General features: G+C 42.6%; 1 protein-coding gene and 1 long non-coding RNA gene across 3 annotated transcripts in view; one reads left to right on the top strand and one right to left on the bottom strand.

The window, feature by feature from the left end:
• The window catches only part of NELL1 (neural EGFL like 1), a 755,554-nt gene that overhangs the window by 673,434 nt on the left and 63,647 nt on the right, over positions 1 to 18,473 (top strand). The window contains exon 16 of one of the 2 annotated variants that reach the window (XM_074372234.1): positions 10,743 to 10,883. The exons of the other annotated variant lie outside the window; for it this stretch is intronic. Coding sequence (XP_074228335.1) covers positions 10,743 to 10,883 — 141 coding nt within the window. The remainder of the gene's footprint in view (positions 1 to 10,742; positions 10,884 to 18,473) is intronic. 2 annotated transcript variants of the gene reach the window in all.
• The window catches only part of LOC141578852 (uncharacterized), a 101,031-nt gene continuing 100,482 nt past the window's right edge, over positions 17,925 to 18,473 (bottom strand). Inside the window, exon 4 of the long non-coding RNA XR_012509653.1 lies at positions 17,925 to 18,425. This is a non-coding gene — a long non-coding RNA (uncharacterized LOC141578852). The remainder of the gene's footprint in view (positions 18,426 to 18,473) is intronic.

Raw genomic sequence — 18,473 nt, 5'->3', positions numbered from 1 at the left:
CTGACTCCTTTTATTTTTTACTTTATCACAGTTTGGAGGGAGTTTGATTATGATGCACTTTCATGTCATTTTCTTCATATCTCTTGCACCTGGGCTTCACTTCTTCTTGGGTCTGTTTGCTTATAATTTTTCAACACCTTTCAATATTTTTGCCTAATATTCAAGTTTGTTGTCCTGTCTTCCTGCTCCTTATTCAGGGACCCCGATTACATATATATTAGACAACTTGATTTTCTACTGTAGTTTGATTCTTTTTTAATTTTTTGTAAGTCTGGTTTTCTTTATATGTTGTTTTGGGTGGTGTCTATTTCTGTGTCTTGAAGTTCACCGATCTTTTCTGCTGCAACATCTAATCTGCCAGTCGCCCCATCCAGGGTATTTCTCATCTCATATATTGTAGTCTTTATCTCTATTAGCTTGATTTGAATATAGATACACACAGACACCTATATATATATCATATATGTTATATATTCTGGCTTTCTATGTAATATATAGTTAATATATATAAACCCTCTTCATGTCTAGTTAACTCCTTTAACGTGAATACAGTACGAATACAGTTATAGTAACTTTTAATGTCCTATATTATAACATCTGTGTCAGTTTTGTTTTGATATCAAATGACTTTTTTTCCCTCTTCATTTTGAGTTCAGTTTTGCTGTTTTTAATCATCTTAATAATCCTTGTTTGGATGCCAGTCAAAGCTGACTTTACCTTTTGGATGCTAGATATTTTTGTATTCCTATAAATACTCCTGAGTTTTTCTCTGTGGCGCAATTAAGATAGTTGTCCACCGTTATATCCCCTTGGGTCTTGCTTTTAAGATTTTTAGTTGGGGCCAAAGCTGTGTTTAAAATAGGGCTAATTACTCTACACAACTGAGGCAAGACCTTTTAGTGTACTCTATCCAGTCTTATCTAATCACTAATGAGAATTTCCAGTCCAGCTTGTGGGAGGGTGCACTTGTCCCCTCCGTAGGTGAGCACTGAGTACTGTTGCGTCTACTCCACTCTAGTGGCCTTTGTGCCAGCTTAGAGTAGCTTCAGGACACTCATTTTCTGGTCAGCACTCTGCTGAATACTTGAATGTAACCCCCTGCAGGGCTCCCGAGTCCTCTCTGTGCGGCTCTCTCCTCTCCAGGACTGTGCTCTGCAAACTCCGGCTACCTTGCCCTCTCCGTGTCCTTGGCTCCATATCCTTAACCCAGGCAGACCACTGGGATCCTCTTGTCTTCCTCCCCTTGCGCTGTGGCCTCAGCCTCTCTCAAGGTAGCGAACAGGACTCTCCTCCTGTGTTTCCTGTCTCTCAGGAATCATTCTTACTTGCCGAATTTCCAGTATCTTGAAGACTATTTTTTCATACATATTCTTTGTTTTTCCCTTGTTATTTTAGGTGGGAAGGTAATTCCAGTCCCTATGATTCAGTCTTTGTTAAGATTAGAAGTCTACTCATGTTTCAACTCAGTATCTTTTTATTTCAATCCGTGAACATATTTTTGTGGCTTCTTTGGAGTTCTGTCTACTAGATCCAACATCTGGGTAAGAGTGGGGTTGGTTTCTATTACCTGCTTTTTCTCTTTAGCATGGTCACAGTTTCTTGTTTCTTTAGATCTACGCTAATTTTTGTATTGTGTATTGGATGTTATGTTCTTACTTAGTAGAGGCAGACTTTTCCTTTAAAGAGTGTTTATTTTTGTTTTAGCAGGCAGTTGAATTGGCTAGACTTAAACTCAATTTCCTGCCTCCTCTGTGGTAGCACCTGGCTGAAATCTCCACGCAGCTCTTTGACCTGGATGTCTGCTGCAAGCAATGAGTCAGATCAGCCTTAGGCCTGAAAGGGTGCTTAGCCACAGGCGATGATAAAAGAGAAGGTCCTTCTTCCTTCAAAACAGTCAGGAGGTTGTGTTATAATGTATGTCCACTGGAGTCAAATAGACCTTGGCTTAAATCCTCCTGTGCCACTCTCCAGCTGCTTTACCAGAGGCATATGATTTAAACATCTAAGCCCCCAGTTTCTGTTTAAGGTAGTTCAAATTATATCAGAGGCATTCTGAGGATCAAATGAAGTAGTGAATATAAAGCACGTGTCAGAGGGCCTGACGCAGAGTGAATTATTAATAGGGAGAAGTTCAAAAATTCTATTTGGTAAAGAGAGAAGCTATAGTAAGAAACACAGAATATTCTAAAATAGAATGCATCTAAGTTAGAAAGGGTGGCAGAACCGTGTTAAAGAACACAGTAGGAATTCAGACAATAGAACTGTTCGACACTGTAGGAATTCAGCAGGAAGAAAGAGGACCTTTTGTGTGGGATTAAAATGTGTGCTTGGATTTTAACTGAAAAAACAATCACTTGCAGGATGGGAAGCATGAGATGAAATTGCACACAGAATATGGGGATGCTAAGGCACCCAGGCCAGAGTGTGCCGACGTTTTGTGCTGAAGAATTTTGAGAAATAGAAGCAAATCAGTAAGCAAAGTCAAGCCAGATTATTTATGCTTTGAATGCCTGGTGGGAGGTTTTTACACTAAAGATCATTTGTAATTAGTAGGGAAACCAGATATATTAAAATCACAGAATCATAGATATTTCAGACTGGGAATATGATCTAGTTCAGTGTTTTGTTTTGTTTTTTAAATTATCAATGTGCATAGCAGTGAGACCTTAATAGATTCCTGCAGAAATGCTTAGCTGCTCAGTGGTCAGTCCAGGTGGGTCTGCCTGGAGATTCACCTGGTCTGCCTATGAGAACCTCCGTGGACACCTAGTACTCTGTTGAGCCCTGGTTGAAAATCACTGATGAAGTTTAATCTTTGCCTTTTATAAAAATTAAAGAATTAATATATTGAGTTGGAAAGTGACTTACCCAAGCTTAATTAGCTATCGAATACCAGAACAGCTAGTGTTACTCTAATTTAAATGTTCTGAGTAATTAGTTGGGGAAGAGTCAGCATCCCATCTCCATGAATTGGAGAGGGCAGTGAGGGACAGACCAGCCAGGAGATACTGCTCTCATTCAGTTCTGAGAAGGTAGGGGACTGGTGTATGATGTTGGCCAACAGATCTGGAGAATAGATGAAAGCAGATTTTTAAATCATGTCAAAGGAAGAATTTCCAGTGCATCTTCCTTCCCTTCCTCTATCTTTCCTTCATCCAGCAAATAGCCTTTTTGTGCCCATGAAGGTCCAGGTCCTGTTCTGTCCTCATATCACCTGATGGGGCTCACATTCTAGTGAGGAGAAGAAGACAGAAAACAAGTAAGAAACACATGTAAAATATAAAGTCTGTTCAATGGCAATATGTAGAAAGGAGAAAAACATAGTGAGAGAAAGGATAGGGAATATGTGAGCTGGGGTGAGTCGGTATGGGTGTAATTTTAGATGCAGTGGCCAGACAGAGGCTTGCTGAGAAGGTGGCTATTCGAGTAAAGACTTGGAGGTTGAGAAGTTAAGTCATGGAGATATCTGAGAGAGCATTCTAGACAGAGGAACAGCATATGCAGACAACGTATGCCATGCATGGAGCACTGATATGTCTGAGGAGCAGCTGGGAAGTCAGCGTAGGTGTCCTGGCTGGTGTAAGCAAAAGGGACAGTGATGAATTGAGAAAGATGGGAGCAGGCAGAGCATGGGAGATTTTGTAAGCCAGTAGAAGAATTTTGACCTTTCATTCATTGATTGTCCGGAGTGAGAGCTATTGGGGAAGAAAATGAGATTGATATATAGAAAGGTATGTGGTGTGTAAGGTTTTGGGTAGAATAAGTTGGAAATAAGGAGCCCTCGGAGATTAGCTAATTCACAGATATTAGTAAATGTGTATATGAACTTCTGTTACAGGTCCATTTGTAGAGATGTAGGTCAGAAACCCTCCAGATCATAGAGAATTGAAGTGGGAATAAACAGGTTCTTTCTAGAAGAATTTGGGAATGGTTTGCTTAGAGAATAGTCAAACAGAAAGAAAAACTGCGGAGGTAAAATGTTAAGGGTATAGCCAGAAAGAGGCTGATTCTCCTGTGTCAGGTCAGTAAAGAAAGAGACCTACAAGGGACAGAGAAGAGACGTATCACCAGTGCCACTGACAGCGTTGTTAACAGCAGGCGCCTTTCAGTTTAATGGACCAAAACTAGTCACTGATCAGGACTCGCAAAGAAGAAACAGTAATCACGATGTCTCCATACATTTTGTGTAGCAGTTAATCGACTTCTGGAACTTGTTCCTACCTTACTGGAGCTTCGTTTGTGAGGCAGACAGAGCGTGTAATTTTTGTTATTGCAATTCGGCTAATGAAGAAACTGAGGGGTACAGAGAGGTCCCTTCAGCCTTGTAGCACTCTTCGGCCCATCAGTAGCCGATGAAGACGTCAGCCCCAAGCCCAGATGGCCCTTCCTGTGGGGTGTTAGAGCTGAAAGAGGACTGAAGTGTGCCACAGCACAAGGCTTCACTTCCCACGTAAGGGATGGGAGCCCGTGGCTCGGACTGTCTTGGCCTGGACATGTGGCTCCTCCATGACCAAGTGGGGATTAGACATCAGAGAATGTTAATGACTGCAGACCTAATGAATGGCTGCCTAGCTCTGTGGAGTAGTTTTATATCGATCTCACTCGGTCCTTAAAGCAGCACTGTGAACATGGTAATGTCAGCCTCCTTTAAGACCCAGGGAGCCTGAAGCTGAAAAAAGATAAATAACCTGCTTGAAGTCTTAGAGTTAGGAAGTCACAGAGCAAGATACACACTCAGCTGTATCTGACCACAAAGTCACGTGTTTTTGTCTTCCTTGTGCATTATCTTGACTCTTGGTTTTCAGCATAAAACTACCCCTTTCACTGCCTGCTCAGTCTTGATTGATGCTGAGGTTTTTTCTTGTTTGCCTATTTTTTTGGTTTTGTTTTTGTTTGTAGAGATTGTGTCTGCATGGGGTCTGACCTGAGCACAGTCCTTCCCCTGAAAATGCAAAGGTGTCTATCCAGTTAGGAAATGCTGGCTGGAGCAGTAAAGCAGCCCGGACTGCGTAAGGGCTCGGGAAGAGGGAAGCCTGCCCCCGCGCACACGGAGCCCGGGGCGGGCTCAGGGCTGCGGGAGGGCGCCGCGCTGCTGGTCCTGCAGGCGGCTGGGCAGACAAGGGCTCTGCCGTTTTCAGCTGGTGGCTTCCGAGGTTCTCTGGACATGAGCCCCCAGGGGGTAGGTGGAAGTAGCGTGCAGGGCCATAGAGACATTTCTGTGCGCCGTATTGGCGTGGAGTTCTTGCTAGCTTCAGTCACGTGACCTCACCCATCTGCAAAGGCGGTGTGCAGAGGGCGCCCCCTTGGGAGCCCAGGAAGAAGGCAGGGAAGAGCTGGCCCGTTTCTGCCACGGAGCCTCTCCTTTCCGTGTGTCTTTTTCGTTTCCCTCAAGTACTCCGATGCCTGCTGTGTTCAGTATAATCCCGGCACTCAGCAAATATTAGATAATAGTCAGGGTTGAGTTTACTTTTGGCACTTGGGGGTATTGCTTCCACTTCCTTAAATTCGTGTCACATTTTTGGGGAGGAGAGAATCCAGTTTTTAATGGGGTATACACCACAGAGTCATAGATTCTCTTCCTGAATGTTTCATAATATGACAACTGTCTCAAAATACAAACGAACATTTTTAAAGATCTGAAAATCATCTCTCAGTCCTAACCAGTGTCCTGACTACCAGTTAATACTAATTTTTTTTCAGTCTTCTGTTTTTAGAGCAGTTATACAGAGCCCAAAGTTAATATGCTATACAATAGGAGATACATAATAGATTTTGCTTAAGGGTCTTTTTTGTTCATCAGTCCAATGACGTTTGATTTTATTATCCTAAATCTACAGATAAGAAAACAAAGATTTGGAAAAATCAAAACACTGTATTAGTGTGTCAGTGAGCAGGAATTTGAAGTCATGTTTGTGTCCAAAGCCCATGTTCTCAGCTATGGTCGTATGTTTACATTCCGCTCGCCCTGATAGACTCTTAAGAGTCTGGAATATGGGGGACTGTATCTTTTCATCTCTACCATCGGGGGGCGGGAAATAGAGCTTCATACAAGTGTGCTCAGGAAACTTTTGTTGAATGAACGAAAGCATGCAAAATTTTTCTCATGGCTCAGCCTTGTCACTTTTCAAATCCTTAGAAAAGCTGTAATCAAGCTGCAACCAGAGCCACTACTGCACTGTGAACTTTAACCAGTTAATGGGAAATAAAAGAGTATCTCCTTGAAAATCAACTTTGGGCACAACTTTATTGATTTGGTAGATTTTCAAATAGCAAATATGAGACAGAAGAGATACAATAAAGGAAGAACTTCATTCAATGGAAGAAACTTGAAGAATCCAAAGATTTGTTTGCCAGTGGCTTTTGATAACAAATTCATTGTGTATTCCAAATGGGATTAAGTGTGTTGCTTAGGACACATCCTAGGGAGAAAAAAATAAAATAATACCCGAGGCCCTCATCTGCTTTTCACTGTGAATAAGAAACTCAAGGTACAGGTAGGGTTCTTCACTGAAGGCAACTGTGTGTCTTACTGTTGCCTGTTGTGCAGACTTAAAATCTCTAAAGATTAGACTTAGACGCGAAGCCTTAAACAAAAATGACACGGTGTCTTTTAGAGGTAAACGACATGTAAGGATGAAACTAATCCCAGAATGTTCAGTTTTGTGAATTGACACTGTTTCTCTGTGGTGTGCAAACAGCAGGGTCTCTTGTGCTTTGACTCTCTAGTACAGCACTTTTTTTTTCGTTCCTTATGTTCAGTCCATTGTCATTTATTTGTTCATCCTTTCATTCCCACAAACTTCTTTTTTTAACTGAAGTATAGTCAGTTACAATTTGTCAATTTCTGGTGTACAGGACAATGTCCCAGTCATGCATATGCATACGTATGTTCATTTTCATTTTCTTTTTCATTAAAGGTTATTGCAAGATACAGAAGAAATTTGTTTTTAATCTTTTTTTATATATAGTGGCTAACATTTGCAAATCTCAAACTCCTAAATTTATCCCTTCTCACCCCCTTTCTCTCGGTAATCATAAAATTGTTTACTATCTCTGTGAGTCTGTTTCTGTTTTGTAGATGAGTTTATTAGTGTCCTCTTTTTTCTTTCTTTCTTTTTTTATTTTATTTTATTTTTTTAGTTCCACATATGAGTGATCATATGATATGTTTCTTTCTCCTTCTGGCTTATTTCACTTAGAATGATGATCTCCAGGTCCATTCATATTGCTGCAAATGGCATTATTTTATTTTTTTTTTCATTCCCACAAACTTTTATTGAACACCTTCAGATTGCTAGAGACTCATTCATTATCACAAAAAAATGTGAACCTATGATGTCTCTATTGTTGGGAAGTCTGCATTTGAGTGATGGATACAAAAAGGAAATACTGCAAATCTGAGAGAGAAAAGATAAGATAAAATTAAATGGATTTGTGTGTGTAGACTGAGTCACCAGGGAGGGAGGACCTGTATGTCTGGAGAGTTGGGGGTTGAAGGACTGGGTGTGTACTGCGTATCTTTTCTCCTGGATTGAGAGGTCCTGGATTTTAGACATTGTGTTGTCTTTACTTTGGCATCTGCCACAACACAAATATCATCCTTGATGAATATTTTCAGCTCAGCAAATATTTAGAGAATTGAATGAATGTGGTATCTTTGTGTAAATCTTCCCTTCCCCATCCGTAAATGACATGATGTGATAGAAGACTGACAAATGCAGGTTCTAACTAGTTCTGAACCTGGTCTCACCATCTGTTAGCTGAGGGGCCTGGGCTACCGTGTGAATTACTGTGTAGCAGACATTTGGCACTGAGGATACGGGAAGGAATGCTGCAGAATCTGCTCTGAGGAATCCCCCAGCATCTCTTGTTTCCTCTGCCGCATTTCCAGGTCTGAGCTGGATTAAACCAAGATTTAAGCAGAAATCCTAAGATTTGTTATAGGATGGACAAATTTTTTCTTTTTTCTTTTTTTGGTTTGTCTCTTTCCTTTGGAATGACTGACAACTGTGTGATGCAGCTGGGGTCACTGTGATTTATCAGAATTCCTTGAGACAGGGAGCCGGATTCCATAGTGAACTCACAGAGACCCTGTTCCCAGAGCATCTGTCTTGTCTGTTTGCCTGTAGCAAGTGCTGACCGGGAGAAGCAAATCTCTTAGGACACAGGCGGCCACAACCCATTTATAATTTTTAAAGTCCCCATAGTATTGCAGAAAAGCCTCCACGGATTTTCTGTATTTGGGTTTGTGGTGGTTGCTGTTAATACTACCGTGACTGCAGAAGAAATGGCTGGTTTTCTGAACATGATGAAAACATGAGCACCTCTCAAGTGCAGCCTGCTGCATAGAAAATGAAAATTCTGCCTTCAGATATAGACCTGGCCCACCAAGCAGAAATACACAGCCTTGTTTCCAGGTGCCAATGTAGCGTGAGCCCTGGTTATTCCCAGGATGTCCCTGGAATCTACTGTGGGCGGTGTGGCTCCCAGGCAAGGGATCCACTGAGGCAAAGACCCACTACTTCTCTCATTTTCAGTACAAGCCAGGGATTCCCTTGTGTCTCTGGGGCAACTGGGGATGTACAATTGTCTGGCTGTCTCCACTCCTATTAGAGCCCCCGTGCTACACAGATAACGTCTGTCCTGCTGGATCATGGAAGCTTTCACTGTCTCTTATTTCATTTGGGGAATAAAAAAAAAAATCTGTGAATTGAAAAAATATATATTTGCACATCAGTCACCACTCCTGCTCCTTCTAGAAACTGCCCTTTGAATTGAGAGCTGGAGGAATTATTTGTATAATGTATCCTCCAAACTGAGATGGTTTTGAGAGTGAAAAGGACCACGGGTGTAAATGCGACCCGCTCCGCTCCAGGCCAGCCAGGAAATCGGACTGGCTCTTTGAGAAGCTTTTGCTGTTGTGTTTCCTGGTTTCCTGAAACACTCGCTCTGGCTAGGTGGTTATTACCTAAGTATTGTCGCTAATCTAGAATCTGTGGGGTCTGTGGGGATCATGACTGCCGTTCTGGGAGCTTTGGAAATAAATTTCAGAGCCAGAATTTGTGGCTGCTCCATTATAGAGACTTATCTTTCAGGCCCACGTAGAGAAGTTATCTCTGAAATTTCAGTCTTCTATGTCTGTTCCTCTTGGTGACCTGTATCCAGAAATAACCAAACTGACTTCATCACTTAGGGCCAGTCCTTCCCCTCTGTGAGACACGGCCTCAAGTCACATCTCTCTTTCAATTTTTGAAAGTTTTAGTGACCCAAGGTGTGTCCCACTGAATGACATACCTGTAAAATTTTAGAAGTGACAACGTAACTTGTCAAATGTATTTTTGAAGATGTTTAATAAAGGCACTCACAACCTGTCTGCAGTAGCTGAAGGGGGCCTAGAAGCACTGGGTCCTGGGGGCTGATGGCATTTAGAAACCCAAGAGATGCTACATGTCTGAGGACTGTGTGAACTGAATGACACAGTCGGAGAGGAAGAAGACGGCAGTTGGTAGGAAAAGGCCAAGAGGGAGTTGCCCAGAATAAAGAGCTACCCCTTTCCTCTCTGCTTGGCTGGAATGTCATGAGATGAGAGTGGCGGGTTTCAAACCACATCCACAGCCCTGTGCACACTCAGGACTTGTCAAGGTGTCAGAACCACTGGGAGCTGATGGCCCCTGGGTCGACACCTACTCCAGGGCGCTGCTGAACGTGACTCCCAAGTGCGTTTTATCCATTATGTGTGATATCCGAGTATTAGTTAAATTTCTATTCAGATCAGGCTGCCGATGTTAATTTCCAGGAGGACTAGGGGAAGATTCCCAGCTAGCCGTGGCTCTAGTCCAAGAAATAATTCCGCAGAGAGATGCTGTGAGGTGCGCCGACCCTGGCACGACCATGGACAGCTCATCTGTCTGTAGTCGCATCACCTTCCTTCAGCTCAGAGGCCAGCCTCTGGGCGACAGAATCCGTGCATGAGCCAGGCACTTGCTGATTCCGAGAAGCCAGATTCTAGAGCAAATAAAGCCTAGAAGACTTCCTTTCATCACAAATGAGCGATGAATGGCGAGCTCTGATTTCCTATCATAAATCAAGTCCTTAAGTGAATCAGCAGTTTTAAAAGAATTAGAACAGTGATTCCTAAACATTAGTTTCACAAGGTATTATCCAAAGAAAAAGCATCCCTCAGCCAAGTCAATTTGGGGAACAGCGCATATTTTGATTCTCCTGTCTAAGTTGTGCAGGGCATGTTAGGATAAGTCTCTGAGACTGAAATCTGAAAAAGAAACATTAGTTTAACACTGTTTAACCTAGAGTTTCAGTAACTTACTGGTTCACGGTTATTTTCAAAGAATGCCAAATAGTATCTGGAATGACTATTTTGGAATCATTGAATCAGAGAAGAGTCATATACACTGAATGACAAAACCGTGCCAAATATCCTCGAGTTAGTTTCTGGTGATTTAGGAACGAAAACAGCCTTTGCAGTTCAGAATGCCTCCACGACCGTCAGCTCTGACTTATCATTCGATCTACAAGAAACATTCCCCCAAATGAAGGTTTCATTTTGCTTAGATTCTGGCGAAAAAAAAAAAAAAAAGGAATTTGGCTCTTCCTATAACTCTCCTTCGAGGTGACTGACCAGTTGTAATTGATATGTTGACATGAGCCTGTTTTAGGTGTTTACTGAAAGGTTCGTGTCAAGAGAAATTAATGTCCTGGTGGGCTTGTGTTTTTCTCTGAGGCAGATGTTGATGAATGTACAGAGGGGCTCGTTGAGTGCCACAACCATTCCCGCTGCGTTAACCTGCCAGGGTGGTACCACTGTGAGTGCAGAAGCGGTTTCCATGACGATGGGACCTACTCACTGTCCGGGGAGTCCTGTGTTGGTAAGCAGCTTTCAGCCATGCCCTCCATCCATCTGGACTTTTGCATGAGGGGCAGCCTGCTTCGCTAGTCTATTCAGCTCCTGGTGTTAAAATGTGACCCCCTCACTTGTGAAACTCATCAGTGTACAAACTTCCTCCCTCTACAACTCAGGGATCAGGCCAGGGATTGTGAGGTGTTGGGTTTTAGAACGATTATACAGAAGCTGGGGCAGTCGGAGGACAAAGCCTGCATCTGTAGGCTGTGGTGTTTAGTTCTTTCTGAAGCAAAGCATGATGGCTTACTGGAATTTCTAACAGTGTAAGATGCAGCTGTGGGAGAAGAGGAAATATTGCTGGACTTAGACGTTCAGTTTAAATCTCAACTCTTGAACTACAAAAGTCAGCGCACTTCTCCGAGCCTTCATCTGTTAATACATTTTTATGTGGCTAATAATACACATGTATTATTAGGTTTAAATTGGATACCATATATTTAAAGGTTATAAACTTGAATTGATGCACAAATAGGATAGAGTCAAATTAACCTTATTATTGTTGCTATTAAAACTGCCATTATCTTTGCAAGGTCTCCTTTAATCACGTTTCGGCTTGTGGTTTGTTAACGGCTGAACAGAGGAAGTTAACAGATGGAGCTCTTCACCTTTAAGACCTTATACCTTTCATGGAATCCAAACAAGTGATCAAAAATGTAACTGTTTCTATGAGAACCTTGGCCCAATCCAGTTACTTCATGTCTGGTGGACTTGGCTGAATTCTTAATGCTGACTTGGACAGACCCAGAGGGCAAGCGTTCTGACTGCAGATTCTCACAGTTCAGATGCTGAAGTAGAAAATGGGAATTTGATTTTGAAAATTCATCGTCTTTGCTCACTGCATATCTTTTTTAATTTTTATTTTGTCCAAAGGTTGCTGCTGAGAGTCAGTCTGTGTTTTTACTTCTCCCCTGAGATTGCTCTGGGACAAAGATAAAATAGGGCAGAGTAGACACAGCAGAACTGGCCACTGCAATGTTGGCATCACTGTTGAGAGGCAGGTGGGGTAATTGTTAAAGGCAGGGACCCTCGAGTCAGCCTCCCTGCAGACACATCCCAGCTCTGCCTCTGCTCAGTAGGTTACCTTGGGCAAGGTCTTCTCTAGGCTGTGCCTCGGTTATCTAATCTGTAAGATGCAAGTGGAATTAATACCTATTGAATGTTCAGTAAGTGTTGGTGTTATCTTAGATGTTCCCGCATATTCAGCCCTCTGCCCCGTATTCTGTCCCTGTTTCTTTTATTCTTAAATCAGTGATGTGCAACCCTGGGGAGAAGCAAGCCTTTATGCTGGGTCTTCATATGCTTCCTTTAAACACAGCCAGGAACTGCTGTGTGTGTGCAGCTCGGAGTAAACGGGTGACGTGGGACTAGGAATGGGTCACATGGCTGCTGCTGCTGGAGATAGAATATTGACGTGTGTTATTACATTTGGGGGCTAATAAGAATTCGTTTTTAATAACTGTATTTGACATCAATAAATAGGGAAGTCTTAGCATTTTTTTGTGTGCGTTAAAGACCTTAGAGGTCACCTAGTTGATATGTGATAACGGCCTGGACCCGCCACCGTGCCGCACGCTCTGTGCCTCTGCACGTGCCGCCCCTCTGGCTGGACCGCAGCAGAGCCCTGAGTCCAAGATGACCCTCTCTTTCCCTCAGTCGTGTTGATTTAAATGTGAATTTCTGTTTATTTTACTAACTTCAGCCCAGGCTTCACCAGGCCCTCGTGAAGCACTTCTTGTTGTCTTCGTGGGGGTTCTCACTCCTCTGCTCGGTTAACTCTAGAGATTTCACCCTGGTGTTTGTCCCTGTGACTTCACTTGCTATGCCGCCATTCAGTTTATTCTGTGACTAGACTGTGAGGATGAAATGGACCATTCTTCTGTCTCTCCAGCGAGACCCTTTGATAGTTGGTGATCGGTCAATGAATGAGAAGATGCAACCACTTCCTGTGCCCAATCAAGAAAAGCAGTCTCGGAAAGGGTCACACCTGGCCGCAGGCCACACAGCTGGTATGGTACAAGTTGAGACTCAAGCCTAGGTCAAGGGTGACTCTGCGTTCCAGATGCCAGGGGCCGCCCCCGTTTATGCCGGTCGTTCTGACGTAATTATCAGTGGTGCCCCGTCCCTGTCGTGCATGTCGCTGTTAGGACGACGGATGTCACGGCCTGCTCACCTGCTGATCTCTCTCTGCCGTGCTGAGTGGGGTGCCCGGGGGAACCGAGCCTTCACCGCCCCCTGGGGATGCACTTCCTTCATCCCGGTCCTGAGCCCTGCTCTGAATGGGAGAATGTCGGGGTACTGGACACCTCAGCAAGGAGCGAGAGTTGTTTTTATCAGTGACATTTTAAATTTGGATAATTGTTCATCTGAATTTCCTTTTATTTCCACACTTTTAAAAATAGCTTTGTAAATGGGTCTTACGAGGAACAGAAATCTGACCATCATTTAATTTTTCTTTGGTAGTTGGGAGCATTTTTTGTTCAGAATATTTCTGGATGAAACAGATGTAAAAATACCACTTTCTGGTTTCTTGTTCTAATGCCTTCCCACTGGATGTAGAATACACTTCTAACTTCTTTGCATGGCCTTCGTGCTTTGGGTGGAATTGTCCGTGCCCACTTACTGGACTCATCTCCTATGGATATTAGCTTTTCTGACCTTTTTCATGCTTTGACCATGACAGTGAACCCACCCAGTTTCAGGGCCTTTGCTGTTCTCTCAGTGGGGAACACTCAGCACCTGTCTTCTTGCATGGTTATCTTCTCCTTTTTTAATTGAAGTAAAGTTGATTTACGATGTTGTATTCGTACAGCATAGTGACTCGTTTTTGTTTTTTTTTTTAATCTTTGCAGACTACATTCCATTATAGGTTGTTACATGATATTGGGTATAATTCCCTGTGTTATGCAATAAATCCTTATTATCTATTTTACATACAGTAGTTTGTATCTGTTAATCGCATCCTCCTAGTCTGTCCCTCTCCACCTCCCCCTCCCCTCTGGTGACCATCAGTTTATCTTCTGTGTCTGTGAGTCTGTTTCTGTTTTGCATATGGATTCATTTGTGTTCTCTTTTTTTAGATTCCACATGTAAGTGACATCACGTAGCATTTGTCTTTTTCTTTCTGACTTATTTCACTAAGCATACTATTTTTTAAGTCCATCCATGTTGCAGCAAATGGCAATATTTCATTCTTTTTTATGGTTGAGTAATAGTCTATTATTATAATATTCTATTCTATTATATATTATATGCGTGTACATACACGTATATATATGTGTATATATATATATATATATATATATATATATATATATATATATATACGTACATATGTATCTCCCATCTTCTTAAGCTGGTTGTCTGTTGATTGGCACTTGGGTTGCTCCCATGTCTTGGCTATTGTAAATAGTGCTGCTGTGAACATTGGGGTGCATGCACCTTTTCATATTAGAGTTTCCTCTGGATATATGCCCAGGAGTGGGATAACTGCGTCATATAGTAAGTCTGCTTTTAGTTTTTCTAAAGAATCTCCATACTGTTTTCCATAGTGGCTGCACCAAACTACATTCCCACCAACAGTGTAGGAGGGTTCTCTTTTATCTGCACCCTCTCCAGCATTATAATTTGTAGACTTCTTTTTTTTTTAAATTTAATTCTCAGCTCAAATGTCACTTTTTGGAGACTCTCCCTCACCATTTTATCTGAAGTAGTTGCTTCATTATATCACTTTTATATCTTCTATAGCATTTCTTGTTCTCCAGTTTATTGTGCACACACGTGTGTGTAACTGTTTCCTGCCACAAGTTTACAAATTCTTTGAGGGCAGAGACCTTGTCTGTGTGTCACCACAGTCCTCACTTTTCACTGTATATACAGAATATAGATCTAGAGTAGGCATTTAATATATCTGTCAAATGACTGAAGGAACAGGTCATCAAAACCGTATCAGGTTAAATTTATTTTCTATTTGGTTTGACACAACTAGTTGTGTAGATTGTGGCGAGTGACATAGGTTGTTAAGTATCACAGAATCATGTGAGTCTTCTGTTTCAGAAAAAGGTATTTATTAAGAACAACCATCACACCAATCCTGTGTTAAGCTTCCTGGGAGTATGGGTATGAAGAAGATGAGATCTCTGTTCTTGAGAGATTTATAACCTGAAAATATTCTGAATCATAACAACATTTCTTAATGGCACTGAAAATTAGCACATAAAGTAAGCCTGAAATATCATCAGCTACAAATGCTTACACTTAAAGAAACAGTATCTAAAACAATCTTTTAAAAAAAATGTTTTAAGTGTTCTAGCAGAATGCACTCAGCTACGCTCTCTTCCCCAGACGGTAGCAGGAATGGCATATGTTGGAATCTAAAATGGAGCACTTGGAGGCTTTTAGAGGAATAGTCACATGTCATCTGTGCCATTTTTTGTGAGATGAGGGTAACACCTGCTCTACTGATAGCATCAGTTACTGTAAGCACGGAGTGTTACCAGCACCATACACAGCAGCACCCGCGCCGCGTTCCCTGCCACCTCTTTCTCCTCAAGGAGATCATACGGTTGAAGAAATGGCTCGTCAAGGTATTGCACAGACAGACAGACTCACCCTTCTTGAGGAGTTTATCAGAGTCCCTTTCTCTCTCTCTCTCTCTCTCTCTCATTTGCTTGTGTGTCTTTATAATTCCAGGAGAGATGGGCACACACAGATTTGCCAGCTGTGATTTGTAGAAGAAGGTAACAGTGATGCTTTTTCACTGTGGGGTCCAGTGCACTCTGTTTGGATGCAGTGGTGGGAGTCAGTGATACTCAGTTTTAACACACAAGTTGTGAGCAGCTGCTTTTTTTTTTTTTTTTTTAAATTTAGGCATAGTTATCCGGATCGTTTAGAAATAAGAACTAACATATAATTGACAATGGCATGTACCAAGAGCAGTATTTTACATATTTTGAAAATGAAATTCAAACTCCCTTGGATGTCCATCTGTCCCCATGATCTTGCTTTTGCCTTTGAATTTTTATTTTCCCCTGCTCCCTCTCAGCCTCCACACGAATCCTCAAGCCTACTCAAATATTCCTTCCACTCTCTCCGAACCCTGCTCTCTCCCCTCTGCTCTGCTGAGTGTATGCTGTTCCCGGGTCCTCCCTCTGTCCCCATTTCCACTCGTCAAATTCCTGGTGAAGCTTGACCCCCTAAACCAGTGATTCCCAATGTCCATCACCTTCAGTTCATCCCAGTAGCTCTTAAAACAATACTTACGAGGGGGCATCACCTCCTGGAGATTCTGATCCACTTGATCTCTTATGGGATAGATGGCGGTCCTTTTTTAAAAACTCCACAAGTGATTAGAAAGAATATTCAGTTAACATAGGGACCCCCTGTCATGTGCCTCTAGTAAGTGCCTCCCTCTTACACGTCCCCACAGCCACGGGTTCGCACCTGTCTCGTGGGGGCTTACTGGACTCATCGTTGTCTTCGTCAGCTCTTTATAGTCTGCAGGGCAGTTGAGGTCTTTCGGTATCTTTCATAGATTTGTCTCAAATCCAGTCGTATTGGTCATGCATGTTTGCTGTGGCTGTTACCGAACAACCTTTTCAAATCCCAGTAAAATCCCTTCTGTGGATGAAGACAGACTGAAGGACAGCACGCAGCCACGCTTACGGACGTGGCACCTCTCAGCCCCCCATTACGGCCTCCACCCCAGGACTTGTTTGTGTGAAGCAGGTTCCCAGACTCTGGCGTCTGCTCTCTGGTCAGTGTCACAGCTCAGTGAGGATTTACTTGTCAGAGCAGCTGCCACCACTGGCATTAACATGCAAAGCAACTTAAAACAACCAGGAAAGGTTCCACTGGAATCCCTTGGGAAGGAGACTTCACTGTTCGTTGATTGATGTTCCGGGGCGGATGGAAATGGTCTAAGAATGATCTGGGTTCTGCTGTCATTGTCCGGTGCCTCATTCCCCTAGGCGTGGAGGTAAAACAGGACAGAAGATGGAGGTGCCACTGTGATTGACTCACTGAGGTGGGGAGGATTATGAAGCCTTAGCAGGTAACAGTGTGAGACGGGAGAGGCAGGTTCCAAGTACATGTAGTCTTGGATTCAATTCCCAACTTGGCCACTTTCTTTTTTATTTAATTTTCTTTTATTGAAGTACAGTCAATTACAATGTGTTAGTTTCTGGTGTACAGCACAATGTCCCAGTCATGCATATAAACACATATATTCATTTTCATATTTTTTCATTAAAGGTTATTACAAGATATTGAATGTAATTCTTCTGTACTATACATAAGACACTCATTTTTTAAATTTATTTTTATATATAGTGGCTAACACGTGCAAACCACAAACTCCCAAATTTATCCCTTCCCTCCTCTTTCCCCCTAGTAACCGTTTAAGGATTGTTTACTATGTCTGTGAGTCTGTTTCTGTTTTGTAGAAGAGTTCATCAGTGTCCTCTTTTTCTCTTTGTTTTAGATTCCACAAATGAGCAATATCATATGGTATTTCTTTTTCTGGCTTACTTCATTTAGAATGATGATCTCCAGGTCCATCCATGTTGCTGCAAATGGCATTATTTTATTCTTTTTTTATGGCTGAGTAGCATTCCATCATATAAATATACCACATCTTCTTTCTCCAGTCATCTGTCAATGGACATTTAGGCTGTTTCCATGTCTTGACTATTGTAAATAGTGCTGCTATGGACAGTGGGGTGCAGGATCTTTTCAAATTAAAGTTCCTTCTGCATATATGCCCGGGAGTGGGATTGCTGGATGAAACCTGGCACTTTTCAATGAGCCACATTTGGCAAACCCTTTAACCTCTCTAAACCTTTGTTTCCTTAGCATACGATGAGTAGAGTAACACTTGCTGCTGGAGTTCTGTGTGATGTCAGTGTCCTTCTATGCCAGTATCCTAGCAGGTAGTGGATGATAATAGTCAGCATGTAACTTGCCTTCACCGAACTCTCTCATCTCTCAAAGAAAGACAGCATTCGTGATACCAGTTAAGAGCCAACATTTATTAAGCACTTACCTTGTGCCAGGCACCAAGCGGTTTACGAAAGGGCCAGCCTCAGAAGTTCTGTGGAGTAATTGTGAGGATTCGATACGCGCATCTAGGGAAAACAAACATCCAGCACTTGCGTTTTAAGTGCTCAGTAGACGTGAGTCATTCTCATGAACGGAACAGCTGCATCCCGGGCCGGACACTGGGCCAGGGAATTCCGTGCATTTCCCTAATTTGGTTCTCCCAGCTACCGCAGGAGGGAAGCCTTCTGCTGGCGCCATTTGAAAGATGAGGGGGAAAGGGTCCCACGGGCTAAGATGACTTTTCCCAAATTCCAGTCCATAAATGGCACACAGAGGCCCTGCTCCAGGTGTGTTTGATCCTGAACCTTCTGCTTTCAGTGTGTTGACAGTGGAAAGCTGTCTGGAAGGGCGGCGACCTGTGAGGAGCCCACGGCGAGAGGAGACGTTAAGCAGGACAGCCGGAGGTCAGTCGCTGAGACAGGCAGAGAGAGAAAGAGAGGATATGGGTGTGACCGAGAGA

This window comes from Camelus bactrianus, chromosome 10 (genome assembly GCF_048773025.1).
Source record: "Camelus bactrianus isolate YW-2024 breed Bactrian camel chromosome 10, ASM4877302v1, whole genome shotgun sequence".
Taxonomy (NCBI): domain Eukaryota; kingdom Metazoa; phylum Chordata; class Mammalia; order Artiodactyla; family Camelidae; genus Camelus; species Camelus bactrianus.
Note: the sequence above shows the minus strand (reverse complement) of the source record. Positions and strands in the feature narration are given on the sequence as shown.